Source organism: Cibotium barometz, chromosome 21 (assembly GCF_041138505.1).
Source record: "Cibotium barometz isolate CiBa-2024 chromosome 21, ASM4113850v1, whole genome shotgun sequence".
Taxonomy (NCBI): Eukaryota; Viridiplantae; Streptophyta; class Polypodiopsida; order Cyatheales; family Cibotiaceae; genus Cibotium; species Cibotium barometz.
The window spans coordinates 31573028-31586604 of record NC_141066.1 but is presented as its reverse complement, the minus strand read 5'-3'; the positions used below and the strand labels follow the sequence as shown (position 1 = coordinate 31586604).

The following is a 13577-nucleotide window of genomic DNA, read 5'->3' as shown; positions in this document are numbered from 1 at the left end:
AAAAGTGAGCTCGGGGAGCCTCAAGGGACATGAGCTCGAAGCATTGGTAAGTACCCAACAATAGTTGTTGTCTATTGCTTCTCCCGATTGCAGTTGTGTGGAGTTCCCTCTTGGGAGGTGTGGTAGCCCATAACAAAGGTTAGCAAAGAAATATATTCTATTGTCTTCCTTTGAATGGTACGAGGAGAAGATGAAAACCCAAAAACAAAAAAATTATGATCGAGAAAGAAGCAATGCTGCTTATATGTCGAGCATCTCCCACACTTTCACACAAAAGCCATGCTCTAATATTATTGTTTGAACCAAGGTCTATGTAGAGATCACCCTTAATCATAGGAAAGCATCTTCAATATAGCTCATCCTCAAGCATAGAAAAGCATCTAGATTCAGGAACCATGTCACAAGTGTCTGATACCATCGCTGATGCATCCAACCATTAAGACCTATGGTGTAGATCATGTTTCAAACTAATATTATTGTTCTAACCAAGGTCACCCTCAAACATTGGAAAGCATCTAGACCAATCTTCAATATAGTTCATCGTCAAGCACGTAAAAGCATCTAGATTTAGGAACCATATCACGAGTGTCCAATACCATTAGTGATGCATGCAACCATTAAGACCTATGGCATAGATCATGTTTCAAACCAATTTGAGCAAGTGAGGCCACAAATTATAAAATGGCTATATTTAGGATACTTTAACCAAACTCTTGGTGGGGTTAATAAATAAGTACAATTTGGCCAAGCTTTTGGTGGGGGGCAACTACAAGTCCATAAAGTTAGAACTCCATAACTTTAATTTTTTGTTGGAAAGCCACACATTGATGAAATTTGATAAATGATGCAAGTTCTAACATTTTTAAGGAGTTGGTGATAGGTCACTCCAACAAGATGAGACACTTGTTCATTAAAAAGCTTTGAGACAAATATGGGACTAAGAAGGTGGATTTTTGAAGTGCCAACAACATTCAAGACCCTTGTGGGGATGGTGAAACTCCATGGTGGAAAAATAATATTCTTGTAGGGTAAGAACAAAATCAATGAGCTTTTTCTTCTATTATATAAAAAGAGATAGTACTACTGTGAAGAGGAAGAGTATAAAATAAGGAAGAGAGAGTACTATTTTGAAGAGGAAGCATTCCACTCAATATAAAATAAGGAGTTGTTCTTGAGGCCACTAGGCCTAAATAGGTTATTCTTTATGCTTAAAGGAATGTATTTCCACCAAAAAAAGACATAATTTTGTATTATGATAGTATGAATGTAAAGTTTACATGGTGAGACTGTTGTACACCAGCATCATGGCTACTTGATAGTCTAGTGGTAAGAGCATGCATGATTTGTGGGAAAGGAAATGGATAAGTTGGCTCTACATTATTTCCTTTGTGTATTAAGCCAAAGTATCATGAATGCATGGGATGCATGCACTTTATGATTACTTGGGTTTGAAGTAAATAAGAGTACTGAATAACTTATGTGTGGAGCACTTTATAAGTGTGAGGTTACCCTAACAACACTTTATAGTGTGAGGTTACCCTAACAAAAGACTAATTTCTCGAAGATCCTTGTATTTTCAAAACTAATGTTTGTCCAATCCCCAAAGATCCTTGTATTTTCAAAACTAATGTTTGAAAGTCCAATTCCCCTTGTATTGACTTGTGTCTTCAAAAGTAACACTTGAAAAAGTGTGCATGTGCATGCATACACGCATACAAGATTGACTTTGCTTGTACACTCGTTCTATTTGCTTCCATAGCCCCCATCTCTCTCTCTCTCTCTCTCTCTCTCTCTCTCTAAAAAACAAACACGCACGCGCACACACACTAGTATGCATGCATAAGCCATCCTTGTGTGATATTTTTAGTACTCTTCATCTTCTTGATTTGTCACTATGTTCATATTATAGCCCTTTGAGATCCCTTGACCTAGTTTATTTTCAGTCCTCTTCATCTCACTATGTTCATATTATAGCCCTTTGAGAGAAAAGAATGATGGGGTCGCCTCCTGTACAGACTCATGTTGTGATGGTCGCTTGCATGTGCCTCCTGTAGAGAACAAGCACATCTTAATCTTGCGTGTCTTCATGCATGTGCATGCACACATGCACATGCATCACATATACACACAAAGAAATGAAAATTTTCTTATGTTTATGAAAGATCCAAAGGGTATATGAGACCAAAAGTAATACATGTGATATTGGGGTTAACTGTGCCATGCGGAGATTTAGGGGGGGGGTGTTTTTTTGGAGCGACTCTTGGGCTTCTTATGCTAGGTGTTGGATATGAGTTTACACTCCCATTGTCGAAGATAACACATTTAGGACAATGAAGCTAGCAAGAGAGCATTGACAAGTAGTCGCATGCAAGGTCTCATCATTCATCTTTTCTTAGAGGTCACATCACCACTCAAGTTGAGCCTCTCACAAAAATTCAAACAATGAATAATTGCCATATGCAACCATTGATTCTTTCCACATGCCTAGATGCGTTACGGGCTAGTCAAATTGAGATATGATCCTTTGTTGTGTTAAGTACGCCTTAAGCAAACCATGGACGTTGTAGTGGAGCAATCAATGTATTTGAATCTCTCACGGAGGACCTGGGTTCGAGCCCCACTTTCTATACCCATAGGTTGTTAAAAGTATAAAATATACTATTCTCACAAAAAAGTGGTCTTAACCTGTGGGAATAAATAACTAACAATTAAAGGGCCCTCAAATTGATTAGATGTTGACAAATGCTAGTCACTCCAACACCACTAGATTTGAGTGGGTGGATCATTTCAAATATTAAAAGTGTGTAGATGCTTTCGAGCAAGGAACATAACTTTTGTATGTTTGGGCACAACCTAGTAATATTAAGGGGTTGATTATAAGTCTTCTATGCCTTTGTTTATTAAGGGGTTGATTATAAGTCTTCTATGCCTTTGTTTATATAGAACAAAGTGCTTAATCTTGTAAATAGACTTGCATACCTTTTTCTTGTGAGTTTGCCTAAGACTACTTTAACCCGCTCCTTGGTTGTAGCCTCCCTTGACTTGTGTCTCACCAAGATGACCAAGACATCCTTGCTGCCCACACCACCCTAAAGGGTTTGAAAATGGGGCTTACTATTGTGCTGCTATGACGAAGGCTCCCCCTCAAACATAACTTTCACCCTTGATTGCAACAACTAGTGGAAATAAGCATGCCACACTTCTACTATCCATGAGGCCACCTAATGACCTGTTTTTTGTCAATCAAGGATTAATAAAAATGATAAATTATGAAGGCTTGCTCTAACATTTAACTCAAAGGCATCGAAAGGACCTTGAGTGCGGTTAACATTGTAATTTTTAAACTCAATGTTTAGTATATTTTTTTTCAAGATCACCCTCTTAGATCTTATAAGTTAGCATTCTATGGGAAAATCGAAGACAGCGATTTTCAATGAACTCTAAACAAGTCTCATACAAGGCCATGTAATGTGCAAAGCTTATTTAAGCTTTGGGGTCACCTTAATGATACTTGTGCCCTTTGCAGTCTGATCAGGGCTACATAACACAATGGTAAAAACTATACTGAAACTTTTATGTGAAAGTCATATATCCCATCACACACCCCCCACCCTGCGCCCGCGCTTCTCTCTCTCTCTCACACACACATAGAGGATGCACACAAAAATTTTCCATTATACAAGACAACTTCTATGTCAACACCTTGGAAAAACAAACACCATAAAAGGAACTTTAGTTTTAGATGGGAATCACGTAAAGGAGAGAGGAGGTTCTCAAAGCATGTGCTTGAAAAACTTGGTTTTTGTAATGTATGTTTCTGGGCAAATATTAAAAATCTTGGTTGAAATATGTTAATTTTCAAGTGACAAAAGTTATAAAATTTAGTTATAATTCTAGATAAAATTTCTAATTTTCTGTGCTAAATGCTGGTTTACTTTGGAGCATTTTTTAAAATTTTAAGTGGTTGGAACTTGGCAAATCGCACTCTCGTGCAAAACTCAATCATATGATGAACTTTTTAAAATGGAATAGCCCAGCATCGACTGCATTATCGCCGCATCATCTTCATTTACTGACCTTCCTTGCCTCACTCTTCAGAAATCAGCGCGAAAGACAGAGAAGGTCTGGCCTGCAGCTCGAGCTTCCTCTCCTCCAGGCCAGGTCGACGGGGAAGCTCGGCTCCATAGCGCAATCTTGGTTCTTTTTCGCCAAGTGTGCAGATCTCTTATGTAAAAGCCATTTCCACAGAAGATCTTTTCTCGAGCTTGGTTCTACTCTCTTTGACTTGCAGTCGCAGGTAGAGTTTCTCTGCGCATCGATATTCTTACTTCCGTATAGATCGGGTCAAAAGCTTTGGTTCCATAGCTTGAGCTTTGGTTCTTCCTCTCGGGGCACGCTAGGTTTTCTGCGAAGATCTCTTCTTGCTTTTGCAGAAATCAGGTCCTAAAGCAGAGTAGTTTGGATCCATCAATTTTACTTCTCGGACCTGCTCTTCTTACCTTCATAGAAAGAACGAGAAGCTTGGTTCTTCTTTCCGGGGGACTGCAGGTTATTAGATCTCTTAGTTGTACCTGTTTTCTGCAAGGGCTAGCTCCTGTTATTGCAGATGGCGAAAACCCTCTGTTTTTGGATGGAATGCGGATAATGTGGCATCTGAGAGAGATGCTGCTGGACTGGCAACCTCTTCTGCTGCTGCACAGGCAAGTGAGTGGAGGAATGCACTTGAAGTGGAGATGGAAATGACAAAGCTTAGCAGAAATTATAGTGGCGGCCGTCAAGGCAACAGTCCGGACAAGGCTTTTGATGGTCTTCTAAGATCTCCAGTCACCTTGTTTCGATTTATCTTGCACTGTTTGATCTGCATTGCTGCCCTAACGCTCGGTTTCCGCCTCTCAAGAGAGGCTCATCTTGTGATAGTTTCTTTTAGGCCACCCCATCGCGCTTTCTTCTTCAAGAGCATTACAAACCTGAACAATTCCGGGTCTTCCAATGTAGCGCTAGGGTTTCCATATGTCAAAGACATTCAAAAAGGTTTTATACCCTCATTGCCACCTTCTGTTGGACTCAAAAGCAGCAGAGTCCATGTGGGAAGGCATGAAATCCTTATCAGGTCTTGGCCTCATCCAGACCCTGTGCAGACCATTGTTGCTCATCGCCTCATGGACCTGGTACAAGATGAACAACAGCGTATCTATGGCCTGAAAGAAAGAAAGCAGCTTCTTGTGGTCACTCCGACCTATGTCCATACCTTTCAAGCAGTGCATTTAACCTGCCTTGTTCACACTCTCCGAGTTGTTCCTGGCCCTTTGATCTGGATTGTGGTTGAAGCGGGTGGTATATCCAATGAGACTGCAGCATTGCTTTCAAGTTCGCAGGTTTCCTACCATCATTTAGGTATCCAAGAAGCAATGCCTGTGGATTGGGAACAAAGGCAGCAATTGAAGACACGGTTAAGACTTGAAGGATTGAGGTACGCTATCTTGATTCAATTTTGTTAGGTATTTTGTTTGTCATAAGTTCCTTCTAAATTTGTCTTAAATCATTTTGCACGAATATTCCTGACTTTGACTGTGAATTAGGCTATTAGCACATTGCGTTGATTAGCCCCCCTCTTACTTTGTTATGTAGGCTCATACGGGAGCAGTGGTTAGATGGAATAGTACTGTTTGCAGATGATAGCAACACATACAGTTTGGATTTTTTTGATGAGGTACAGAATGTTGACTGGATAGGAACTTTCTCGGTTGGTCTTCTATCTTACTCTGGCTTGGCAGAATCCTCAAAAGAGGTTATTGAGCTCTCATATGATCATGTAAGTGTTTCGAAGGAGACCAACGTTGAGCTCACACATGATCATTCAAGTGTTGCAAAGGATACCAATGTTCAGCTCAAATATAATCATTCTAATGTTGCTAAGGAGGACTCTGTGTCTAGGCTTCCACTACCACTGCAGGGCCCAGCATGCAATTTAAGTGGACATGTTATAGGCTGGTATGCTCCCATTAAGGATGGGTATGAGCAGGACAAAGGAGCTGGAAGAAGCTTAGAGTGGGCTGGGTTTGCTTTAAATGCGAGATTGTTTTGGGAAGAGTACAATAAGCCTACATGGATTAGGAGCTGGAATGAACTTCTTGGAGTAAACGGAACTTTGCTTGAAAGTCCCCTGGCTTTTGTTAAGAATGTATCTCATGTTGAACCTCTTGGTAATTGTGGACGGGACGTGTTGATGTGGTGGCTTGGAGTAGATGCTCACACCGATAGCAAGTTTCCTCCCAGGTCTGTCTTTCATCAAATACCGGTCCATGTTTTAAGTTATCTTGCTTGCTTAGAAATTGTCTTGGATTTTAGTCTATTTTGTGCTACTGGGTTGTTCAAACCGGTGGTTGTGTATAGGGCCTAAGCATTAGTTTGCTTAAACTATGTTTTCTGTATATCGATGATCTAAGTTTGGTGTGAGTCGTTGAAGCTGCAAGTATGTCATTTAGAAGATCTTTAAACTCCAATTTTCTGTTTGATTCTGGCTGGTACGGTTGTGCTATTGTAATATTTATATTGCCATACAGGAAGGTACCCTCCCACCTTCCTCTACTTCCCCCATCCCTTTTCTCTCCTTGCCAAGCAAAATCCTTTCAGGGCTGTCAGGATCAGTACAAACTGAATAGTCTGAATATGGAACAAGCTTTAAACATTTTGATAAAGATTCTGTATGCCTCTACAAGATCTTTTTTGGGCAGTAGGGAGTAAGTGTTACAATTCTTGGGAAGGTTACCATCCTGGACATCAAATTTTTTTGGGAGGGGTTTTCTATTCTTTTTTGGAGATTTGTGGATATATGAATGCTACACATAGGTGCTTAGTTGTCAAAACTTGGTGTTGGCAAGGTCTCAACCCCATTCTCACCTGGGTAGAAGCCATTGCCAACCTGTTGATGTTTGCACCCAACTTGGCAGCCAATCTTTTCCATGCCAGCAACATTGGAAGCGTTGCTTGGCAAGTTGGGAAAGGCTACATTACTAAGCTTGCACTTGTGAAAATAATGTCCTACCTAGTTGTCAATGGAAAGATCATGAGCGTTGTCCCAAGTGTAGTTGTGATGGCAAAAGGACAAAAGGACCAGATGTGGGAGAGATCAGAGCAAATCAACATACCATGAAATGGATGAATGAGTGTATGTATAATGATGAATGAAATCTTGTACAAGAGGCCCTCTGATGTGAGGCGACTCTGGGTAGTAGACTGGTGAAGAAGCAAAGATGAGGTTGGAGCTGAAGCATGGTCGGTGACGAAGGCTCTCGTCGAGGACAGCATTGGCACTTCGTGAAGATGTCGATGTCAAAGAAAGGGGCTCGGTCGGTGACGAAGGCTCGCATCGGGGACAGCGGTGGCACTCTGTGAGGTGGTTGGTGTCGAAGGCTCGCGTTGGTGGATGAGGTGGCACTCCGAGGTAGTAGATGTCTGTAGTGGGCAGCAGAAACGTAGTGGTGTAGGCTTTGGTGACAAGGGTGCTGCTGTACCTGAGGGGTGCAGACTCTGGTGACGTTGGTGCTGCAGTACTTGGAGGGGTGCAGGGCTGGGCGGCTGCCAGAGGATTGCACAGGAGCAAAAACGCAGAAGGTTTCCGGGCTGCTGCTGCTGCAGAGGGTAGAGCCGACAGCAGAATGGGGTGTGGGCAGAAACGCTGCTGTTTGCAGGATGCTGGAGTCGACGGCAGCTGCTGCAAAGGAATGATGATGTTCCAGTTTGCTACAGAGGTAGCGCTGGCAGCAGAAGATAGTTGATGTTGATTATGATGTGCTACTGCTGAATTATGAAGCGATTGCTTATATATGTGGTCGGCCCAAAGAGGGGCTGTTGGCCAGCAGCACAAGACCAAAATATCAAATAAAATCCTTTTAGAGCTGGTTGTCACACACCCCCTCTCAGTCCAAAAGGGGATCATGAAAGAAGACGAGTTGATGACAAAGGATACCAGGATCCCACATTGGCACATTGGCAGAAGGCATGTATCCCCCTCTGGAAGCGAAGTCTGATAAGTTCCAAGAGGAAGGACGAGATGCCAAAGGTGTAGAGGGTGAGTAGGTGTAGATAGGCTGGTCGTCTTCCAATGTAAGACCTTTGTAACATGCGGAAGCTTCGGGGGAGATCGGTAACATCCATGCTCAGAAAAACAGCACACTTGTTGTTGTGATGAGATTAACACACAAAACTGAATATAGATGTGCAGAAAAAGAGAGAGAGAGAGAGAGAGAGAGAGAGAGAGAAGAGGACACAGTTTTGGGTCCCGAATACCCTCTGTAGGGCCCCCGCCACGAATGGTGTATTTACTTTTATTAGAATGATGCAAAACTGAAATAAAAGATTGAACCTGAACCTTCTTGGTTGAGATAGATCTCTGCCCTTGACCTTCAATCCTTCACCCCTTTTGTGTTAGCTTGTCCTTGGCTGTCCTAGCCCTTTGTTCAGCTTCAACACTTGGTGAACGGTAAGATAAATGAACTGATTTGTGTCTTGGGTATTTATACCCTTCAGGGAAGCCAGTCGGCTGGTTTACAGCAGTTGGATGCCTGAAAAATTGCTTCACAACTGGAATATTCAGCATTAAATGCTGTAAAAATCTGTGCATGATCCAACATCACTGCTGGCCATCAGGCGCCTCAGATCTGGCTGCTGGGCAGCCTGTGTGGGCTGCCCCACACCTGGCCTACAGTCCCCTAGGGGTCTGTGTAACCTGTTGGCTACCTGTTCAGGAGCCCTAGGGCTGTCCTACAGCCCCTCCATGGCCATCCCATGGCTGGTGGGCACAGCCAAGGCCTTCCTGGCCCCTGTGGGGGTGGTTCTACACCTCCCCCTTGCCCATATCTATCCTTGGGGTAGCCCTATGGGCTGGCCCCTTTTCCTATATGCAAACCCTAATTGTCTACACAGTGATCTGGCATTCAGTATCATACCAGATAGCTAGAATCACTGACATCATTCCAGAGGGAGACTCACAGCGCAGACTGGCACTGTTTCATGTGCAGGACAATGCACACCTGACCTTGGATGCATGTGCATGACAATGCACACTTGACCTCGACGATTGGAATGGAACCCTGGATAACTCGTCCCAGACTGGGCTCACATGGGACCAGTTTTCCATCCCAAGTCGTGCACCTTCTGTACAGATATGTCTACATGGCATCCAAGTGCAGGATGCACTTGACATCCCCTTCTGCTTAACTTGACGGAAGCTCCATAGCCTCCAAATAATCCGTCAATAATGCCGGATAGTCATCGAAAAAAACTTTGTCAAGCCATACCGCTTCGTGGGTCCCTTGGTTCTCAAACTTCGTGAGGAACTGTCTTTGCCTTTGGCTTGAGCCATGCTTGAAACGGTGCAAAAGGATCTGTTCTGGAACCATAACTTTAGCTTCATGAATAATATCTGGTTTCGCCTTGTCTATAACTGCTGAAGGGATTGGACCTGCATATGGCTTTAACCAACTGACGTGGAACACATCGTGCATAGTCCAACTCGGAGGTAGCTTCAACTTCATTGAAACCTCATTAATCTTTCTTTGGATAGGAAAAGGTCTGAAGCAACTTTGGGCATCGTTTGCCCACCTGTTTCAACCTTTGCTTCATAATCTGAAGATAAACCCAATCCCCTTGTGAAAACTTTATATCCTTTCGGTCTTTATTGGCCTGTCGAGCGTAGGCCTCTTGCGTTTTAGCCAACTTGTCTTTTATTGACTCTAAAATCCCTTGGTAAGACTCCGTCACTCTGTTCGCTTTAGGTATTGAAGACGAGGTCTTGGTCAATAGCGAGTGGAATGGTCTTCCAAACGCTGCTTCATATGGAGTCCTGCCAATAGCTGAAGAAAAAGAATCATTTAAAACAACTTGAACTAAAGGCAAATATGATTCCCACTTACCTTGCTGATCGTGGACATAACACTTCAGCACATCAAAGGCCAACTGGTTGTAGATCTCTGTTTGGCCGTTCGTCTGTGGGAGAAATGCAATGGAAAAATTCAATTTAGTACCAAAGTTAGCAAACAAGGCCCTCCAAAAATGATTGGTAAACTTGGCATCTTGGTCTGACACTATGGTCCTAGGAATCCCGCCAATCAGATACCAATGTCGAACGAACAACTGGGTAACATCCTCGGCGGTCACATTGGCCCTGCAAGGAATAAGCATAACAAATTTGCTAAATCTATCAACCATAGTTAAGCGCTGAGTATTACGCTTACTTGGACTGGGAGGCAGATTCGTGAGACAAAGTCCATCGAAATATCTTGGAAAGGTCCCTCAGGAATTGGCAAGGACTGTAACAACCCTATCTTCTTCCCACGAGGAGCTTTCACCTTTTGACAAATATCATAGTGTTGTACATATGAAAACACATCTCGCCTCATCTTTGGCCAATAATATTGCCGTTCCAATTCAACCAAAGTCGAATTCATGTCCGTATGACCACTAGTAATGGCGTCATGGGCGTCATGGAGAAGAGCTACCCTGAATGTCTTCATGACACGTAAGTCGGCCTTTGTAGAAAAGCCAACCATCGCGTATCAAAAAGTGGCATGGTCCTGTGGCATCCAATGCTTGTTCCCACTGTGTACCGAATTCCTCGGAATCCGTGTACGTATGCTTCATGTCGTCTACTCCTATACCAACAAGGTCAAGTCTAGTGGTTTGAATCGAAGTCACTTGTCCCTTCTTGCTCAAAGCATCAGCCACTGGATTGGCCTTTCTTGGAAGGTACTCAATCACTACCACCAAATTGCTGGAATATTTGGCTCCAGCGGTGTTGTCGGTCACTCCATTGTGCACTTGGCATTGTCTGAATCCAGCGTAATGCCTGATGGTCAGTGTGAACCTCAAAGTCATGGCCATAAAGGAAATGTTTCCAATGTTTCAAGGCCTGTATAACTGCAAGGAGTTCACGATCGTAGACTGAGTAATTCTTCTCTGCGGGCAGTAACTTACGAGACATGTAAGCTATTGGATGTCCATTCTGCTGTAATACACAGCCAATTGCGATGTTACTCGCATCGGTGATCACTTGAAATGGCTTGTCCCACGAGGCAAGTGCTAAACAAGGCGCTTCTGATAAAGCCCCTTGAGGTTCTTGAATGCCTCCAACGCTCGTTGAGTCATTCGAATCCGTTGCCTTCTTGTCTTGACACCCTTTAGCAAGACGGTGAGATCCGCCGAGAGGTCAGAAAACTTGTCTATGTGGGTGGAGTATGCTTGGCATATACCCACAAAGGATCTGATGTCATAAGCTGTCTGAGGTACTTTCCAATTGACAATCTTGGCCACCTTAGCCGGATCAAGTCGAATGCCTTCTGCACTAATTATATATCCAAGGTAATAAACCTGGAACAAAGAAAATTCTGACTTCTTTTCATTGACGTAGAGCTCGTTGCTTTCCAGCAACTTCAGGACTTTCTCCACATCAATGTCATGCTGCTCAACTGTAGGTGAAAATACCAGTATGTCATCGAGAAATATGAACACACACCTCCAATTAATTCTCAGAACACGCATTATCATGCGGTTGAATGTAGCTGGGGCGTTCGTTAGGCCAGAAGGCATGACCACAAATTCATAGTGGGCTCGTTCCGTATGGAAGGCTGTCTTGGGATGTCCCCGCATTTTACTGGTCTTTGATTACCAGTGGCAGGCTCAGCACCATCACGTGGGAGGAGCTTGTGCCTATGGTCTTGAACCAAGAGGAACGATTCACGAACCCTCCTCAGGGTGGAGGTTCGGAGGCCTTAACTGGCCAACGACCGAAAGGCCGTAACACGGGCAAAGGGAAGGCTTCATCGGAGAAGTCTTCTGAGAAGAAGTCCGTTACTGACCGCGAGAAACTAAAGGCAGAGAGGACCTGTAATGATTGTGGCGAGAAAGGCCACTATTGGAGATAGTGTCCCAAGCGGAAGACCGAGAAGGGTGAAGATTCCTTAGCAGCAATCATGAAGACTCCGGCTTTTGTGCACCTGGAGGTGATGGACACCGATGTTTCATTTTCTTCAGACAGGGAGGAGGTTGGAGGATTCTCCGCAACGGATACTCGAGAGTGGATACTAGACAGTGGTGCTTCTAGGCATATGACTCCTTCCCGTTCAGATTTACAGGATCTCTGCAAGTATTCTGGTCACATTCTTACTGGGGATACATCCACTATCCCAGTTCACAGTAAGGGTAGGATGGAGATAGTTTCCGATGGCAGAGGGGGGAAGCATTCCTCCTAGGTGTTGTATGTTCCGTCACTTGGGTTTCATCTGTTGTCAGTGCATCAGGTTTGCAAGACTGGCGTACGGGTGGAGTTTGATGAGCATTTTGTTGCTCTCCGGGACAAAGCAACAGGCCAGGTAGTTTGGGAAGGCGGAGTGGAGAATCGAGTTTACAAGCTTTCAGCACTCTCTCTCCCAAGTCCTCAGGTTTGTGATGAGTGGCAGTCCGGTAATGGCCACTCAAGTGTGGATACGTTGCAGGTGTAGGCTTTCCGGGACCAAATGGTGGATAGCTTGCCAGTAGATGGCAACAATTGGCAGGAACTCTCCAGTACTGATGTTGGTAGGTCTTGTGTTCGTCAGTCAGAGGAAACTGAACAGGTAACTTATGCTCTGATGTCTCATAGTATTCGGGACAAAGAACCTCCTGTAGTAGATGAGGATGTTCTTTCCACGGGGACCTTTCGGAAAGCCAGGCAGGTGGCAGTTGGTTACTTGCAGAAGGAGGTGCATACTCCAGGCTTTGTGGTTCCGGATTCAGAGGGGGTGGTTGACAAGTTTCAGAAGGCCTTGCGTGGTCTTCAGCAGGTTTCTAGGACTTGGTTTTGCACCGTAACAGGTGTTGATCCTTGTGAGCAGTGTGATGCCTCTTTTCAGAAGCAGAATGGTTCATTGATCTGGTTGATGGACACCAGATTGGACAGGAGCTTCCTGATGAGGCAATTGAGCTCATGGTTGCGGATGACTCTTTGGGAGTCCGAGGCCTCCATCAACTGATGTAGTGAAGAGTGCTCCTCAAACAATCCTGCATATCTATCTCTGACCCCCTGGTGGGCTCTGCATCTACATACAAAGTGATCCTCAGTCTCCACCTCCTCGTGGCACAATCTGCATATCCGCTCGGCTCTGGGAACCCGTGCCGCTCTCCCAGCCTCTATCTCTAGCTGATGTGATGAGACTCGTAGCTGTCCAATAGCAATGCGAGAGCTGTGTGGCATGTATACATCCATATACCGCGGTGGCTGTATAAACCCATCCCCTGAGATGCTCATAAAGTCGTCTCTGTAATACAGCATCTTCGGTGGTAGTGGGCTCTCTGGTGCTGTCCATGTCTCTTGTATGTAGCGCTGCCATATGTCCTGTCTCATCACTCTGTTCCTCTCATTGACAGAGAGGTAACCCCGTCGAGCAGACTGATCATACTGAAAAGGTGGCAACCGCTCAATGTCTATCCCATGATGTGAGAACCACTGTAGCATATGTGCATACCAAGATCCAATGTGTCCAACCTTGGCCAGCTGTCTGGATGCCTCAAAAGCTCGGCGGGATAATCTCTCCATGGGCATC

The 13577-nt window shown here is 44.1% G+C and overlaps 1 protein-coding gene across 1 annotated transcript in view; it reads left to right on the top strand.

Moving 5' to 3' along the window:
- Positions 1-3960: 3960 nt before the first annotated feature.
- Positions 3961-13577, top strand: part of LOC147627079 (putative beta-1,4-xylosyltransferase IRX14H) — a 46596-nt gene continuing 36979 nt past the window's right edge. Inside the window, exons 1-2 of the mRNA XM_086815647.1 lie at positions 3961-5470; positions 5629-6276. Coding sequence (XP_086671773.1) covers positions 4734-5470; positions 5629-6276 — 1385 coding nt within the window. The 5' untranslated portion in view covers positions 3961-4733. The remainder of the gene's footprint in view (positions 5471-5628; positions 6277-13577) is intronic.